At 35.5% G+C, this 18,362-nt stretch overlaps 1 protein-coding gene across 4 annotated transcripts in view; it reads right to left on the bottom strand.

Annotated features, from left to right (window-relative positions):
* The window catches only part of SMARCAD1 (SWI/SNF-related, matrix-associated actin-dependent regulator of chromatin, subfamily a, containing DEAD/H box 1), a 77,286-nt gene that overhangs the window by 26,326 nt on the left and 32,598 nt on the right, over nucleotides 1-18,362 (bottom strand). For 2 of the 4 annotated variants that reach the window (XM_047798568.1, XM_047798569.1), the window contains exons 6-10: nucleotides 16,871-16,974; nucleotides 10,214-10,315; nucleotides 9,179-9,260; nucleotides 6,746-7,137; nucleotides 929-1,128 (exon numbers count right to left, since the gene is read on the bottom strand). In XM_047798568.1, the coding sequence (XP_047654524.1) occupies nucleotides 929-1,128; nucleotides 6,746-7,137; nucleotides 9,179-9,260; nucleotides 10,214-10,315; nucleotides 16,871-16,974 (880 nt within the window). Of the gene's footprint in view, nucleotides 1-928; nucleotides 1,129-6,079; nucleotides 6,644-6,745; nucleotides 7,138-9,178; nucleotides 9,261-10,213; nucleotides 10,316-16,870; nucleotides 16,975-18,362 lie in introns of those variants that run through there. The other 2 variants (XM_047798570.1, XM_047798571.1) reach the window with 2 other exon arrangements.

Below are 18,362 nucleotides of genomic sequence, written 5' to 3' on the forward strand. Positions count from 1 at the left end.
CAAATCCAAGCCACAGCTGCAACCTATACCACAGGTGCAACAACACCAGATTAACCCGCTGCCCTACAGTGGGAACTCCCACAGTAAACAATTTCACACATTTTTAAAAAAGGAAGTATTCCGAACAGTTCTGAATTCCAAGACCACTTTAAAAATAAACTTTTAAAAGAAGTTCAAAATAACCCCCCACCCAGTATCACAACATTATGCAAAACAGGGATGTTCACAATTAAAAAATGCCATTTTAATATGTTCTGGCTATTGGACAAATTTTTTTGTGAAAATAATTCAGTCTTTATTTTTTGCAAGAATTCCGACAAGGTATTTGAAAGCAGCAGTTTGGGAAATACACTTTTTATAAATATACTTCTTATAATTTTTCTTTATATAATCTATTTAATAAAAGTGTCCTTTTCATTATATGTTTTTAACTCAAAAAGATTTAAAAAGTTGAGCTTTTGAAAGCATTTAAAACATTTAATCACATACGCAGGATACTTTAATCATTTCATTTATGATTACAAAGACACTGAATTAAGACACATTTTTACACTGATACAATTTAGCAGCTGACTCTTTGAAGTACTAAATTAAGTAAAGAGGGAGCTAAAACTACCTTCTCAGTTTCTGTGACTATATATGAAATTATCTGACAAGGAAAACACCAGTTTTGTAAGACTGTAACATTTCCTCCCTCTAATTTACAATGTGATAATGAAGTAAAAAATATCCTGATTGAGGGGGTGCAGATCAATGAAAAACATTTCATATACCACTTATGTGACGTTTATAGGATACCTTGGGTTTCCCTTTTAACACTAGTTTTCCTATCACTTCCACATCACTTCCCTACGACACAATACAAAAATAAACTCAACAATTTTATACAACTGACATAAAACCATGACTGGGTGCATAGAAACATTACCTCTGATTTAGAATAGAGGGTTGCTCTATGTTCCATCCACCTCCATTTCCAGTGAGCATGGTAACTTGTTTTGTCAATTTATTTGAAATGTCTTCGCATTTGTTCATCAGCCTTATGACGACATCTCTTTCTTGGATCAGTGTTTTACAGTGCCATATCAAATCTTCTGATAAGCCATTCGTTTTGGACATCTTTGTGAACTACAGTATGAAAAGAACAATAATTTAACGGTTCAGATCTGATAAACAGAGAGCCAATCTCAATTTCTTTCTTTGTGAAACTTCTTGTGAGGGAAAAAAATTTAAACTTTAACTGATGACCTTAGTCAAGTATGAAGAGAATCTGTATTTGCATTCTCAGGTTTCACTTTAAGTCCTACCGTCACCTCAAACTCATCATGTTGAAATAAAATATATCTTTCCCCTCAAAATGCACAGTCCCAAGTTTGTTACTCTGACACTGGTAGCTATTCTCTCATAGGAGAAACTCTTAAGTAATTGTTAACGACTCCTATCAAGAGGAAAAATAAATTTCATGGGCACTTTTCACAAGGATATTTAATTTTAATTCTAATTCTAATTCCACAGAAAACATAACCAGAAAATCCCAGAGTGGGAAGCTCTTTTAAGTGAAACCAGTACCTCTTACTTCCGAACTAGGTTCTGACCTACTAAATTGCTCTTTGAATCAAAACAAGTCTTTCTGATTTATTACTGATTACTCTAAAAGGACTTTCAGATCCTAAATGAGTAGAAAACTACAATGATTTCTTAACATTTCACTAATAACATATACAACAGCCAACATTTTAAAAGAGACAAACAATTGAATGGGCATTTACTTTATTTCAATCCTTAGACTTCCCAACTTGAGGCCACTTAAGGTGGGCTGCTAGAAAATGCCAAAATTGGGATCCAAAACCAGATCATCTAGCTCCACTACATTATTGTAGGTAATTCCTAGCAGGAATTTACAAAACCAAGCAAATAAATAAAGAGGCATGAAAGGAAATCAGAAACAAGATATCCAACACAAGAGAGAAAAACAAGATTCCTCAGGATGTTAGGGAAATGAGATCCCATATCACAGCTGATCAGCTGGCCTATAATGGAACTAGTCCAAACCAGAGTAGGTCATAAGAATCCAGAAGAGACTTCAAGAAGATGAAACTGATAAAATATATGAAGTATCTAAAAACTGAGTGGAAATTTAGAAAATTAGGGAAGAGTTTGACGCTAAAGTAATGAGTATAGAAAACAGGAAACCCAACATAACTAACAACCAGAGAAAACAAAATGCTGAGCAAGGAAAAAAAGTTACGTAGTACACTACATGGCACAGCTATGGACGGCATTTGCATAGTCTAACAACAGAGATCCTAAAAAATGATTTTTTAAAGTATCACATTATTCACCTATTTTAAGGACTGCGAAGTGGGAAATGGGCATGTGAGATGAGTTAGATAATAAGACAGCTAATCCTACTGTAATGTTATAGTGTCTATGTCATGTCAATAGAGAAGGCCTGCAACTGAAATATTTTTAAAAAGCATTATGTTTATATTACCGAGAAATATGGTAGTGGTTAAGAATCAGAGGAAAAGTGGAAGCTGTTATCTGCAGTACCAGAAGTAGACTGCGGAAGGGGGTAGATATGGATTTTCATTCAGGGACAACAAGCCCGTAGAATTATTTAACTTGGTAATCTAAATATATACATAAGTAATAAAAAAAGTCAAACCATTAAAAAGAACCCTATATTTAATTCCATATCCTCATTAGGTGTACGTGAGGGCAGGGAACATAAGTGTCTGCCCTTAAAGAAAGGTCTAAGAACATTCCATTGTTATATGATTATTTTCTGAAGACAAAATGCATTTAACAATCCTGGTAAGTTACTAAGCTTCGCTAAAGAAAGATTTAAGAAATACAAAGTACTCTGTAAATGTAGGATCTACAAGTAAATCCAAAGTTATGATAGGCATACAAAATATGATCCTGTTCACAAAATAGGAAATATATACATAACATATACATAAACAGTTAGATGCTCAATGAAGTCTTAAGTGATGGGAATCTTTGGCAAAATCTGGGCTAAACTTGACTTTCTTTGTTCTTACATGTACTGTTTCAATTTTAGACAAATCAAATCATTCTTCAAAAAAAGGATAAAACTATTTTCTCAGACGGAAGGAAACAATTAACTGCTACTTACTGTACAGTTACACGAAAAGAAAAGAGCATGGCTCTGGTTACTCTCTCTTGATTAAAAAGTCAAGTATTACTTTAAGGCCTTTATACCGTTCGAAAATAGCCAGAAACTGAAGTACCTATCTCTTGCCACCATGTGTCACTCTTACAGAACAAATAATTTTCAAGTTCTTCAGGGAGGGGGAAACTGTTTAAAGGGAGGGGAAACTCCTTAAATTTAAAGGAGATTTAATTATTCACCTAAAAAGTAATATTCTTGAGGACAGGGTCCTAATCTAATCATTACTACCTCACAGCTTAGAAAGTACTCAAATGCATTTATAGTTTTTAAGTATTTATCAAACTTATAAATATGAAAACAAAGCCTAAACATCTTAATCACAGACTTACTGAAGCCACCCTGTCAGGAAACAGCAGGCATTACAATGTTTGCATGACAAATTCAGACAGACATTTTGCAGCAACCACATGGAAAACCAAGCAGAAAAGAAAACCTGTGGTCTAGGTTACTAGCAGATGGGAGCAACACAAATCCACATGAGCTAAATAAACCTGGGTGGCTTAGTTAACAATCAAAGAAAACTGTATTTATGCTGATCTAAATGTTAAGGAAGTAAATGCATATACGAAAAGCTTTCAGGTTAAGCTATTTATGAGTGATCTTGTTTTGGTCAGTATACACCACAATTCTGACTGAAATATACAGAGGCAAATAGAGTATCGTAGACATGATAGCCCCTTACGCTACTCCGCACAAAGCTAGATAAAAATTAAGTAAGGCGCTGGTGAACTGATGCCATCAAAAGCATAAAATCTGGCAATAAATAATCCCAGTTTTACCCCATTAACAGTACCTGTCTTTGAACTAATGACATTTTGGCTGGTTATATTTCCAAAGTCTACATGATTTAGTGATGTAGTTTCTTACCATAGACATGTCCTTTACTATTAAGTAGAAAAAGAAGAGGAATAGAAAAATTACGAAGAAAGCCTAACAAACAATATTTAGATTTTGATTTCAAAAAGGGTAATAAAAGCTGCAAACACAAATACCCTTACATAAAGAACTTATTTTGTTAAATGACTAAATTTTCCTCATGTAAAATAAAGGTGACTAGAATATCTCAGAATATCTTAACTTTTTGAAAGTGTAACTCTCTGACAAAAAAGGTCATAATGAGAATGTAAAATTTTTCAACTTTTGTTTTAAAAGGCACTGCTAATGTAATCTTCACATTCAAATTTTATAATAAAACAATGAAATACTAATGATTTTTACATTTAACTTACAAAGGTTATAGAGACTTCTGTTTTAGCAAAAATCGTAATTAAAATATGTGTGTATACTTGATTTGTTGGTTCAGTATGCATTGTAATGAAACGAGTTTTAAAGTTCTGCAAAATTCCTCAATCCTTAAGACTTAAACTTCATATATGTTAAAGTTTCCTAGACATTTGCACACTGTTAATAAAAAATGCCTTGACATTTTCATTAAAGCATGACTGAGGGACATCATTAACATTTTAATTAATTCTCACAGGAATTTCTAAAAACAGTAGCTATGAAAACAAAAGTAAACGTGTTTGTTTCTTTTTGAAGTAGTTCACAGGTACACTGACAAGTTTCTCTGATTAATAGGGAAAGGATAAATTATATAGTTTAAACCAAAATATACATAATATTGACCTACTTTGATGACTTTAAGATATTAATTGCTCTTTAAAATCAGTCATATTCAAAATTCTAAAGTAACTAAAAGTAGAAGCTTAAGGTTGTAATAAATTAAAAATCAAAGCTTATATACATGACTTGCTAATTTTAACTGTTACCAAAAACTTACATTTACTAACTTCAGGATAGCAAAGCCCTTTATTTGCTAAACTCAAGTAGCAACTTTGCTTTTTAACTGTTACATAAAATAATCAACATTTAGATGACTGCTTAGCAAAAACAGTCTCTGATTTCAACTTTAAGAAAGGGGGCAAGATGCTATAGGAGGTTTAAGTAGGTAAAGCATAATTTACAAATTCATGTCAAGACTAATTTAAACTATGCCAATTAATTAGTAGGGAAAATATGCTTTCTACATGTTAAGTTGCTGAATATTTTTAAAAGCATCTGGCACATATAACTCTGGTATAATTTGCTGTTACTATAAAATATGTGGGCAAGTAGTTACAGTGACTAAACACACTGGTGCAGATAATTGCATTCCTTATTAAATAAATTAGAATCCCAACAAGCCTGAGCAATAACATAGGAGACCATTCAAGATTAAAAGAAAGAAGAAAAGGAAGAAAAGAAGAACAAGAAAGCCCTTCAGCAAATACTTTAACAAGCAAATCACTCAGGCAAAGCCGAACAAGTTTTGAAAGGGCCTGCTTTGACAGATGTTCTCTGGAAAAGCAAAGGCTTTAGGCAAAACGAATGTCTTTATTTTTTTAAAAGCCACAAAATACTAGTAATGGTATTTCCATATTTTTCAAATATTTTAATTAAAAAAAAAATGCTACTTACAACCACTGTTCAACAGGGACCTTCCCTCCCTGCCACCCACTTCAGGATACTTATCAAGGAAACTTAGGCTCATACTGATTTGTCACAAGTATAAAATTAATCACAAAAGCAACTTTATTTCCTAAGTTAGGGAATATAAGTTCCTGAAAATTTATAAAGCATCAAAAGTCACTTCATGTTCTAAAGCTATTAAAAAATATCCATATTGCTTTCACAGCAGGGCCTGCTTGTAATTCAAGCTATAAGATTCCACATTTTCACAAAAGTTGAAGGACAATTTAAAAGACAGAGTTCTTCTATTTCTCTGTATGAATAAGATTTGCTGACTAGTGACATTTAGAAAACTCAAAATACAGGTATTTTAAATAAAACTTGTTTATAGGAAATGAAATTCCATAAAATGATCATGCGAAGTGTACTTACCAATGCTCATGCCTTCCCTTCACCTAACGCTTGAATTCTAGGCTTCCACACTTTTCTAGCTTTCCAATTAAAAACGCTGCAGCCTGCTACACTCCATAAAATGGCCGCGTTGTTTAACCAAGAAAAACATGTTAGAGATTGAGCTGTCACTTTTAAAAAAAAAATAAAATAAAATAAGCATTTGCTTCCTTTGTGGTGAAGCATAACACACTTAGGCTGGCATTTTGAATCATGGAGCTCCCCTGGACGTTGCTACTGCTCTTCCAGTAGTTGTAGTAAAATTTCTGCCACATTCTTGCTTTCTGCATGGTGTCTCAGCAGTAACAGATCACAACAGGCTAGCAAACGACTCCTTCCTAAATGTAAGCTCTAATTTCTTCTTCTGCAGTGAAATGAACCAAGTTTCTATGCAAAAGAATGAGTGACAGTATGCCCAGCCAATCAGCTTGGGGTTTTTCAGGAAAATCACCCCTTAATTCATTCAAAAGTAGGTCATATGACACTATTTGAAATACTATTGGCTTACAATGAAAGTAATGTTTGACTCTACACAGGCTAAGGCCACCCATCTATGCTTCTCTGGGCTGAAGACACCTTGACTATAAACGGTACTGTGAATTAAACACACATATGCACAGGGGAAAAAAAAAAAGAATGTAGCCTTACCAGAGCTTCCCAACTATTAAAGGGCCGGAGTTCTGTTATCTTCTGAGCCTTTTTCTGAGAACACTGAGGAATCAAAGTAAGTTCACCAATGGAAGCATCCTGAAGGAAGTGAAGAATTTTACCTTTATAGCCATCCTCCATCACTTCTTCACCACTACTGTAGTCCTCATCTAGGGAACTACCGACATCAGAGCCTGAATCATATTCAGAGTCTTCAGCAACTCGTTTAGGATTAAAGACATTTTTTTTACGTTTCTTGTTAAAACCATTTTGTGGTTTCATGGAACATTTCTGTTTCAGTTTTGTTTTAGCTGCATTTTTAGGGTAATTCTGACTTCTTGAAGAAACTTCTTTTCCATTTGGAAATTCACTGGGTGAAGCATACTGCATATCTGGGTACAAAGAAAGATAAAAATGACTATATTAGAAAGATATAAAATACAAAGATATAAGACTTCAAATCAGAAAAATATCTAAACCTGCGTATCTTCCTTTTTAAATTGTTAAATCTTGATACATTTTAAAGAGAAATAGTGAAGTAGAATTTGAAGTTACACGAGTTGAAATAATTAGTTTCAAAAACAGGGACTAACTTCCTTTCTAAATGTATAAAATATAAATTCTAATTTTCTAAGAAAGATCCTGAGAATATAAATGGCAGCTGTATATACATAAAGATGTCTCAGATGTTATTTAGCAGCCCCACCCCCAGGCCAAAACTGACAGGTGTAGCAAAACAAAGCTCATCCTAAATTAAAACCACCAATGTTATAATTTTTCCCATCACCGTCTCCACTATTCTAGGTTCATCATTACTACAAATCATTTAAATACATTATTAAAAAGCACCACTACAGTACCACTAATTAATCTATCCTAAGTCCATAGATTTCTAAGATGCCTGTGATTGAAGGTAAACTGTCATTATACATGCCAGTAAGAAAATACGAACAATTAATCTGTAACATAATATTATTTAGAAGGTTTATGTTTTACTTACTTGAAGAGCTTTTAGGCTTGCACATTATCATACATTCTTGTACATATGTTAAAAAATAAGCAAAATAATTTGAATAAAGTTTTCTTCAAATTTCTTCACATTCATAATCTTTCTCTTCTGAATCATTTTTTCAGATTCAGAACTGGTGATATTGGTGGCTTTCTTTTCTCCACACAATATCATTCTCTGTACCACAAAGAGCATCTGTTATACAATATTTCCTAAAATAATTCATTAAAAAAAAAAACCAACAAAAAACCTAAAGCCACTGTGTTGGGTTTTTAAACAGCTGGCTTTGCAATTAAGAAAAGCTAGTCTAGGCGTTCCCATCCTGGCGCAGTGGTTAACGACCCCGACTAGGAACCATGAGGTTGTGGGTTCGATCCCTGGCCTTGCTCAGTGGGTCGAGGATCCGGTGTTGCTGTAAGCTGTGGTGTAGGTTGCAGAAGCGCCTTGGCTCCTGCGTTGCTGTATCTCTGGCGTAGGCCGGTGGCTATGGCTCCGATTAGACCCCTAGCCTGGGAATTTCCATATGCCACGAGAGCAGCCCTAGAAAAGGCAAAAAGACCAAAAAAAAAAAAAAAAAGAGGGAGTTCCCGTCGTGGCGCAGTGGTTAACGAATCCGACTAGGAACCATGAGGTTGCGGGTTCGGTCCCTGCCCTTGCTCAGTGGGTTGACGATCTGGCGCTGCCGTGAGCTGTGGTGTAGGTCGCAGACACGGCTCGGATCCCGCGTGGCTGTGGCTCTGGCGTAGGCCGGTGGCTACAGCTCCGATTCAACCCCTAGCCTGGGAACCTCCATATGCCGCGGGAGCGGCCCAAGAAATAGCAACAACAACAACAACAACAACAAAAAGACAAAAGACAAAAAAAAAAAAAGAAAAGAAAAGCTAGTCCACTTGATTCCTGCTTAAGGATATTACTAAACACGTGATTCAACTCCTCTCTAGTACTTCTCCTCTACCATTTGGTTCCGAAAATTAAGGCTGTTCCACCAGGGGATCAGGGGCTTTCTTCTGTGCCAGGGATACCTACCTTGTAAGTTTCTGATACCAGTACTTTGGATACTCATATAAGTGCAGGCTGGAATGTCTACATTACAGTGATTATAAGACAACAGCGATTGTAAGATCTTTCCTGTCTGAGAGCTACTAAAATGTAAAAGAAAATGTTTCTTTTGTACTCAATAAAACATGGGAGTTTAAAAGTAGCCTTAATTATCAAAAAAAAGTTAGTCAAATAGAAAAAAAGGTTATTGTTTCATTGTACACTGCAGTAAAGAACAAGCCAAACTTTCTGGAACTGGTTTCCAACATCTTTTGCAATCCCATTCTCTGATTATTAGGCTAATAGTTTTACTATTTTCTTATACACTAAAATATAGCACATTGGGAAGTATGAATTTTCTATGACAACGTAGAATAGATAATTACCTTGGTCTTCCGCAAACACTTTTAAAGATTCTAAAGCCTCTGTGTACATCCATTCATGTTCCTTGAGTACTTCCCGTAATTCCTAGAAATAAGTCATTGCTCTTTTTGTTAAAAGTCTAAAATTAACAACTTGTTGAAAACTTCTATGCTCTTTTAAAATAAGTAAATCACCTAAAAACTTAATATAATTCATACCTATTTCACATTTGTTTTTATGTTGCTTTATAAATGTTTTCTGTATAAAGAATTTCACTTCCACAAATACACAACAGTTCTTCTTCAAAGGGAAGGAAGCTTGACAATCTTTGCATTTCTACTCTATGAAGTGCCATGAACACTAGAGTATCAAAAAAATGTTTGCTCAATTAAACCTCAACACACAACTGGACTTTTATAAACTCCAACTTCAGAGCATATAATTCGAACGTATGTAAAGAACCAACATGGCAACAACATTCAGCTCAGCAGAATTTAGCAGATGTACTACCTGCTCATATACCTGAATAAATCAGTACAAGCGAAAATCTGTTCCCAATGTTAAACAAATAATGTACTTCCATATGCAATCAGGTGATTTAAACAGAGGCCCTTTTAGCACTAGCATGCTTGGCATTGGTCTTTACTGCCTCTGAAAGTATTTTTACTGTCTGGCAAATAGACCAAAAATTATGGAATACTAAGATACTGAAATGCAGTATTACACTTTAAAATTATGTAAAATTTAAAGGATGAAAATATGAAGAAAGCTAAAACAAGTGTCTTGGGGTTATAGACAGCTCTGTAGATGATACATATTTTAGACAATGTTATGATTAAGCAATGTTATGGTTATCATGCTAATACTATAGTTAGCAAATAATTAAACAATGCACTGAAACAGTTCAAAGATATTTTATGATATTGATAAAGAAGCATATTTAATCAGAAAAATGCAAAACCTGTACCTTAAGCTTTGCACATGGTTGATCTCAAACACTATTTTGTTTTACAAACATTCAGTACACAGTGATTAAATTTCTATATAGGACTACTCACCTCTTTATCAAAATTGGGAAATTCCTTTTGCAATTTCAATACAATACTTTCCTGCTTTTCCCAATTACTGCTAGATTCTGCAGACTCATTTGATTCCTCTCCCTAATAGAAAGGAAAAGAAAAAAAGAACCAATTTAAGAGATCATCAGTAACAAGTCTTAAGACAATCACATTTTTATTTTAACTTGATTTGGAAGTTATATTTGATCAAGAAGAATCCTAAAGTGTTTCTTTTTGCTCATATAAAAATTGACAGATTTGTATCTGAAGGATAAAAAACGTACTGGTTTAAGATCATTCAAAGACCTTGACTGCATATCCAGTAACTCACACATCACTCATATAATGCTTAACATGCGATAAATCTGCTAAAACTAGAATGATCCTCAAATGAACTTGAAATAAATCAGGTATACTGAAGTCCCTCCAAGATATTGGCAAAAAAAAAAACCCCAAAACACCTCATCTATGCTCACAGTTTCATACCCTTCCATTCAAATTTCAAATACTGAGGAAAGTTTGCTTGTACTTCAGTCTGGAATGGCTTAAATATTAATTGTTCAGTCACAACATAAAAGTGACATGATGATAAAGAAAGTTATAGGGAGCTAAATAATATATAAACTAAATATTAATTTGGGAATACTGTGGTTACTCATAAACACTCTTTCCTCTCATCACTTAACTTCATGTGAAGAAACTTATTAAAATTCCATATTTAAGCAAAAAAAGATTCCTTGGATTCTTATATAAGAGAAGTCTTACATTTTAGTCAGTCTAAAAGCATTTATCTGCTTTGCTTAGAACTGTACCATGTGCTATACAAACGAAAGAAAAGTACAGTTTCATACGTTCTCGTGTACCTCCTTTCTTATCCAACCAACAGTGTTATTTTTTTCTTTTACTGCCTAAGATAGAAATGATATAAATTAGATATAAATTATGAGGGATAGCTTAGGAATAAGACAAAGTTCCACAAGAGAGAGACATAAAGTGCTATGAGAGTTAGAAAGAAGAAAACTGGATGTTTTTGAAATAATAAGTGGCTTGTTTGGGTTGGAGCACAGCAACCATATACAGGCCATAAAGCTGAAAAGTTAAACTACAGCTAATATTGCTTAGAGTGCCAAAATGATATCAATCTATTCAGAAAGCAACAGGATTTTGAGCAAGGGAATAATGAAACACTAATATTTGGAGAAGACATTTTAAAGCCATCAAAAATTCATACAGCCACCCCCACTTTAGAGTTGAAGATACTGAAACTCTAAGAACAATCCTTTCAAAGGTCATAGATGGACAATAACCAGCAGAGGTATGAACAGAAACCTAGGTGTCTAACTCAGATCAGTGTTTTTCCATTACCTAAGTGTTTCCTAAACTTGAGTCATTCACAGAGCACATTCATGGTTTTAAGTTTCAAATGTACATCAAAGGATGAATGGATAAACAAACTGTAGTATGCACATAAAATGAAGTACTATTCAGGCCTAAAAAAGGAATGATGTTCAACATAGATGAACCTCAAAAATATTAAGTTAAATGAAAAAAGCTAGACACCACAGGTCATGTATTGTATGATTACATTTGTATGAAATATTCAGAATAGGTAAATCCAGAGACAGCCAACCAGCAGTTGCCAGGGGCTATGGGAAGAACAGAACGCAGAGAAACTGATTAAAACATACAGCATGCTATTACTGGGTGATAAAAATGATTTAGAACTAGATAGAAGTGGTATTGCACAACACTATGAATGTACTAAATGCCACCAAATTTTCTTTGCCTGCGCCCACAGTATGCAAAAGTTCCCAGGCCAGAGATCAAACCCATGCCACAGCTATATCCAGTCAAGGCAATGACAATGCCAGATCCTTAACCTGCTGAGCCACAAGGGAACTCCTGCCACCAAATTTTTAATGGTTAATTTTATGCTATGTGAATGTCACTTAAAAAATTTTAAATATTTGGAAAACAGCAAATATCTTTAAGGAACTAAAAATATGATAGCACAAATTAAACATTCAGTAGGTGGTGTGCCTATCATTTGCTCTTCACTCTTGGATCCCGTACCTCTGTCTGCTCTGCTGATCCCTGACGATTGAAAATACCTATGCAGCTCAGTGGTTATACGCAAGCTTTACAGGAGCCAAGCAATACGTGGAATTCAAATTCCTCAAATTTTCTTGGGCTCAAATTTCTCTCAGTGGGCACAGGGGTTATGAATCAATCCTGTGGTTATTCTTCTGGTTCCAGAATGCAGAGCTGAAACTGACATACTTGGCACTGGCAGAAATCCCACATTAGCTTCTTGATCCATGGAAGAATGATCATAATTACAGAAAATACCAAATCTAAGGCCCTAGAATTAACTATCCCTCTGAAGAAGCACTAGCAGCCCCACCGTACTTCGGAAGGAACTGCAGAGACTGACACCACCATCCGAGATCCCAGTGTAATGTGCCTCTTTGGCTTGTACAAAAGCTGCCTGGGTCCTGAAGAATTACTTCAGATTTTCATAAGCAAACAGGTGATGACCCCCAAGTGCAGCTCCAATACCAGATGTACTATTTTTACCAGAGAAAATATACTACACAACCGTTATTCTAGCAGTGCTCTTTCTTACACTATCCCACTTAGAAAAGGTAAGCAGGGTCAGGGATGGACACACCTGCACTGTTTTCAGGGTTAAACCAACTTTCCTGCTCTTTTTCGTAAAACAGTACCTCAAGGACTCTGATAGTTTTGCACAGTCCACAGTATATTACTTTGATCCTCTACACAGAAGACATCACACAGATTGGACCTGATAAGCAGGAAGCAGTGATTATTTTAGATGGCCTTACTAAGATACATGCACGCCAGAATGGAAAATAATTACCCCCAGGAGATCCCGTCATGGCTCAGCAGAAACGAATCCGACTAGTATCCATGAGAATGAGGGTTCAATCCCTGGCCCTGTGCAGTGGGTCAGCAATCTGGCATTGCCCTGAGCTATGGTGTAGGTCGAAGCCAAGGCTTGGATCCCCAATTGCTGTGGCTGTGGCATAGGCCAGTAGCTGTAACTCCTATTCGACTCTTAGGCTGGGAACTTCCAGAAGCCCTGGGTGCAGCCCTAAAAAGCGAAAAGGAAGAAAGGAAGAAAAGAAGAAAGGAAGAAAGAAAAAAAGAAAGAAACCTTAAAAAAGGGGCAGTGTAATTTTACATTTTAAATGGTTAAGCAATACATAAATACTACAGTAAATACAGCACAGTAAGTATGAAATGAACTTTGCTTGGGGACGTCAGCACTGGAAGGGTTGTAGCTTATAAGTTACTATGAAATGGTAGAAGGGTATTTGAAAATGAACAGCTATGGCAAGGCATGGCTGTCTTTGTGTTATCTCTGCTGTACTGGCTGAAAATATAAACTTAAGAGAAACAAATAAATAAAATCAATACATTTCAGCTGCTTTCCTAGCCCCCTCCTTTCATATTAAAGCTGCCTGGCAGGTTCAAGATTCAACTGGATGCCATGCACAACTCTCCCCCTGGGGTCAGCATCAAAGCCATTATCTTCAAATCAGCACAACTGTTTTCAGTTACACTTAAAACACCCAAGAACTTCACTGTTAATTTGTCATGGTGTATGTAGCCTTTTGATTTTCATCGTCACTGTCATCATCATCTCCATCCACAGGGCTGTCAGCAGCAAACTGTTCCAAGTCTTCTGTGGTTGAATCATCATGTGTTTAGCGAGGTGGGACCCTAGCTCCTTAATAGCATTTTCTATCTCCTCACATCCAACCTGTTCTCCTAGACCAACAGCTTATTGTGAATTTAAAACATTTCTGTGGGAGTTCCCGTTGTGGCTCAGTGGTTAACGAATCCGACCAGGAACCATGAGGTTGCGGGTTCAATCCCTGGCCTCGCTCAGTGGGTTAAGGATCCGGTGTTGCCGTGAGCTGTGGTGTAGGTCACCGACGTGGCTTGGATCTGGCATTGCTATGGCTGTGGCGTAGGCTGGCGGCTACAGCTCTGACTAGACCCCTAGCCTGGGAACGTCCATATGCCTCGGAAGGAGCCCTAGAAAAGACAAAAGGACAAAAAAAAAAAAAAATTCTGTGAAGGATCAAATTCTTCAAAATCACAAACTAAATCAAGGAAAATTTTCCCTGATACATAATGCTAATGCTTTTTTACCACTCCAGACTTCTACAATGGTGGCAACAGCCATCCTAATGTTAAATCTCTTCTAAAATTCTACAACCATACCTGCATTCTAACTTTCAATTACAGTAACTATCATCTTAAATGTTCACTTTAATGTTCAGTAAGCCAAAAATACTGCTAACACATTTTATCTAGAGGCTGCATCAGGGAAATGGTTTTGGGGAGCAAAAGGGAAAAAAAAATGGGTTGAGTTCAGCTTTTGTAGAAGAATGGGCTTGATGAATTACAAGCATTTTAAAAGTTAAGTGTTTTCACCTGGGTTTTTTTTTGCAATCATTCTCTATAATAGAGAAGAATTAAGCGAATATATCAATGTAGAAATGGAGAGTCTATCTATTTTTGCTATACCTATACTGAACCTCTAGGCTGACTTGAACAATTTCTTTTAAAAAGTTCTTTTGGTAAGTTCTAAACTGCCATTGGCTTCAGTTCCAAGTCTCCATCTGGAGTTGGTGCTAAACATCACAATTCTGCCACCTTTGAAACCTTTAAATCCTAGATTATGTTTTCTTTCAGATTTGGGTCCTTTGATGCATGCATTCATAACATACATTTGAATTAACATACATTAAATTGAGAATTTAATTCAATATATGCTGCCTTATCAGTTTACTTCTGCACCACATTTGGAAAATTCTTTTGCAACTAACTTTCCCATTTGCAGTCATGACTTGGTGTGACAGTTGATGGCTTAGGAATTTGTAGCATCAATTGAAACTGCTAAAGCAACTACTATTGTCACTAAGAGAAGGCAGTTCTGCAGGATACAGTGATTTCCATATAAGGTCTTTGTATACCGATATAAAGCCCATGTGAAAATGGTTGTTCCTGTTTCTTTTCACTTTGGTCTTTAATCCAAATGCTCAATAATCTTTCCTTTTCTTCTACTTCTGTTATTTAAGCTACTCAGGTTGTGGTCCTTTGTTACAGTAATACAGAAATATATAGCAAACTACATCATACAGAAATATATAGAAAACTTAATACAGTCACAGTACACTGTGACACAATAATCAATGTTTCTGATAAGGGGAGCCAATTTCACTAGAGGAAAATTACAGCAATGGATCCATATCTGTGGAATTCACTCATCTCACCATGAACACCCAGAAGCAGCGGGCTGACAGAACAACGGTATCACTTAGAGAAAAATTCAGAATGTAAACTTGTTGATACATCCTACAAGGCTGATACGCTTTTCAACAGATGTATAAGCAAAATAAATGACTTGAATTAGCAATCAATATGACGCTATTTCTCCTACAGCCATTATACATAGGTCTATAAACTAAAACTTACACTTGTGATCAATCGTTCCTCAAACCTAAAACCTGCTCACAGAATTTTTCTTCCTATCATTACTAGTTCTCATGGGAATAATACTTCCATGGAGGGACACAACAATTGTCCCATTAAATCAGCGTAGAGATTGCCATCTACTATGTAGGACTTCATAAACCACTAACTCACAGGTAAAGAAAGAGGTTACTGTGCTAGTTGGGGTAACTGATCTTGATTACCAAGAAGAAACTGTGTCGTCATGACTGCACACAGGGAGAACTATGTATGTCTAGATTCACTTCGAGGCCTCTTTGTAGATGTAGTACATAAAGTAAAAGTTAACGGAAAACTGGAGTAACCTAGTAAGAGCATTACCATTATTATTTTTTGAGAGGCAGTTAAATATCAAAGGAGACATCTATAAGAATTGTCGTTGGTGGAGTTTCCATCATGGCTCAGTGGTTAACGAATCTGACTAGCATCCATGAGGATGCAGGTTCCATCCCTGGCCTTGCTCAGTGGGTTAAGGATCTGGCACTGCTGTGAGCTGTGGTGTAGCTTGCAGACATGGCTTGGATCTGGCATTGCTGTGGCTGTGGTGTAGCCAGCAGCTGCAGCTCTGCTTAGACCCCTCTGAGGATCTCCATATGCTGTGGGTATGGCCCTAAAAGGAAAAAAAAGAAGAAAAAAAAAAGAATTGTCACTGGGAAGGATGAAATGGTGCTGGTGATGGTAACCACTATTTTGCATGTTGCACAACCATGTGTTTGTATAAATCTTATGAAATAAAACTGAATTTAAAAGTGTATTTTCGGAAGTTTCCCATGTTGCTGCAGCTGTGGTACAGGTTGCAACTGTGGTGCAGGTTCAGTTCCTTCTACATGCTGCAGGTGCAGCCAAAAAAAAGTGTATTTCCCCAAAAAGTTACTTTACCACACCACTAGAATATTCTTAAAAATTAATTTTATAACTCAGAGATAAGCAATTATTACTGCACAGATGAAAAGAAAGCAAAACAAGTCAGAAATGCAAGGCAAACATAAATTCTTAGTTGTGAGAGAGAAGACCGATTCATTCAGGCATATTTTTAGGTCTGATATTCAGACTCAACATATTCTATGCTTAAGCAGCTAATTTTGACGCTGCGATTCTTATTTAACTCACATGATCCAGTCTCTTCTTTTTTATAGATTGATCATCATTAAATTCATCTTCCTCATATGGCTCTGAAGAAGAAGATAACTTTCTTTTTCTAGGCCCACCACCTTCTAAAACAGAGAAAGACACCCAAAGTTAGCATAGATATTTTAATAATCATTAAGGCAAAACAAAGGCAAAAATGTTATTATAATGAATACCCTTGTAGACAGTTCTCTTGATATCAGGCCCAACATTATTTCTTCTACATGTAACACACACTCAATGTCAACCCAACTATAGGACAGGTGATCAGACTCTTTCCAGTCCTTAAAAAGTAGAAATCACTGTAAACATCTACATTATCTGTAAACCATCACATTCCTTAATGCTAAAAATATACATCTTTAAGTTGACAAGTAATTCTCTAGAGTGAAGAGGTTCTCCCCCATTACTGAGCATTTAGTAAAAAAAAAAAAAAGTTGAGCCCATCAGTGTAGCTTATCTGAATAGCATCAGGTAACTAACTGTCAATAATTAAGTATCCACTATATACCAGGCACGGCAGAAGGCTGTTACAAACTATTGTTCATGTCCTTTCACAACAAACCTATGAAATAAGTATATACTCATTTTACAAATTATGAGGAACTGAGAATAGAGACCAAGCGATTAATGCTCTTAACCTAAAAACAAGAGAGTATATATAACATGAGAGTGCCAATGACAGTAATAGAAAATCTACATATTCTGTCATGACTGAGAGAAAAGCTCAATCTATATGATCTGGAGTAGCTATGTTATATATTTATATTCTGTAAACATTCATTTATTTACTCAGTACCTTCACTTTCAGAGAGCACATCCCAGAAACATATTGCAGTGTGAGTACGAAAGCATTTGCTAAAAGCTTACATAGCTAAGACTTCAGTATTATATCAGTACACCAACTACAGTTAAAAATAAAACTTGTAAAAATATAATATGCAAAACAAATACAAACATGACAGCTTTTAAGGTGTAAGCCTGAAAATTTCATAATATGGCTATAACAAAATTGAATGCCATTAGTATTTTAATGTACAGTAATTACATGTTAGTATGAATGCTTAAAATTTTTTCTTCCATTATTTCATAAAGTAAATGTGCATTCTGCATTCACCAACTAATTTCCAGCATCCACTTTAAAAAGGGTAAAATATAACCACCACTCCATCATTACTGATGTATTTGCTGGGGTTAAGTCAATACCATTAGTGATATTTAATACTCAAAGTCTGATAAAAGCTTCAAACTAGATGACTTATGCCATGTCACTTAGACATATTTAATCCTTTCCTAAAAATAACAAAAACTTTTTTTTAAATCAATAAAGAATTCTTCAGTCTTAGCTATCTGTTTACATATATATTTTTGGTTAATACTATGGCATCACAGCCCTATGTTCATAGCAGCGTGAATCATAATAGCCAAGAGATGGAAAGAACCTAAATGTCCATCAACAGATGAATGGACTAAG

This window comes from Phacochoerus africanus, chromosome 10 (assembly GCF_016906955.1).
Source record: "Phacochoerus africanus isolate WHEZ1 chromosome 10, ROS_Pafr_v1, whole genome shotgun sequence".
Lineage (NCBI taxonomy): Eukaryota > Metazoa > Chordata > Mammalia > Artiodactyla > Suidae > Phacochoerus > Phacochoerus africanus.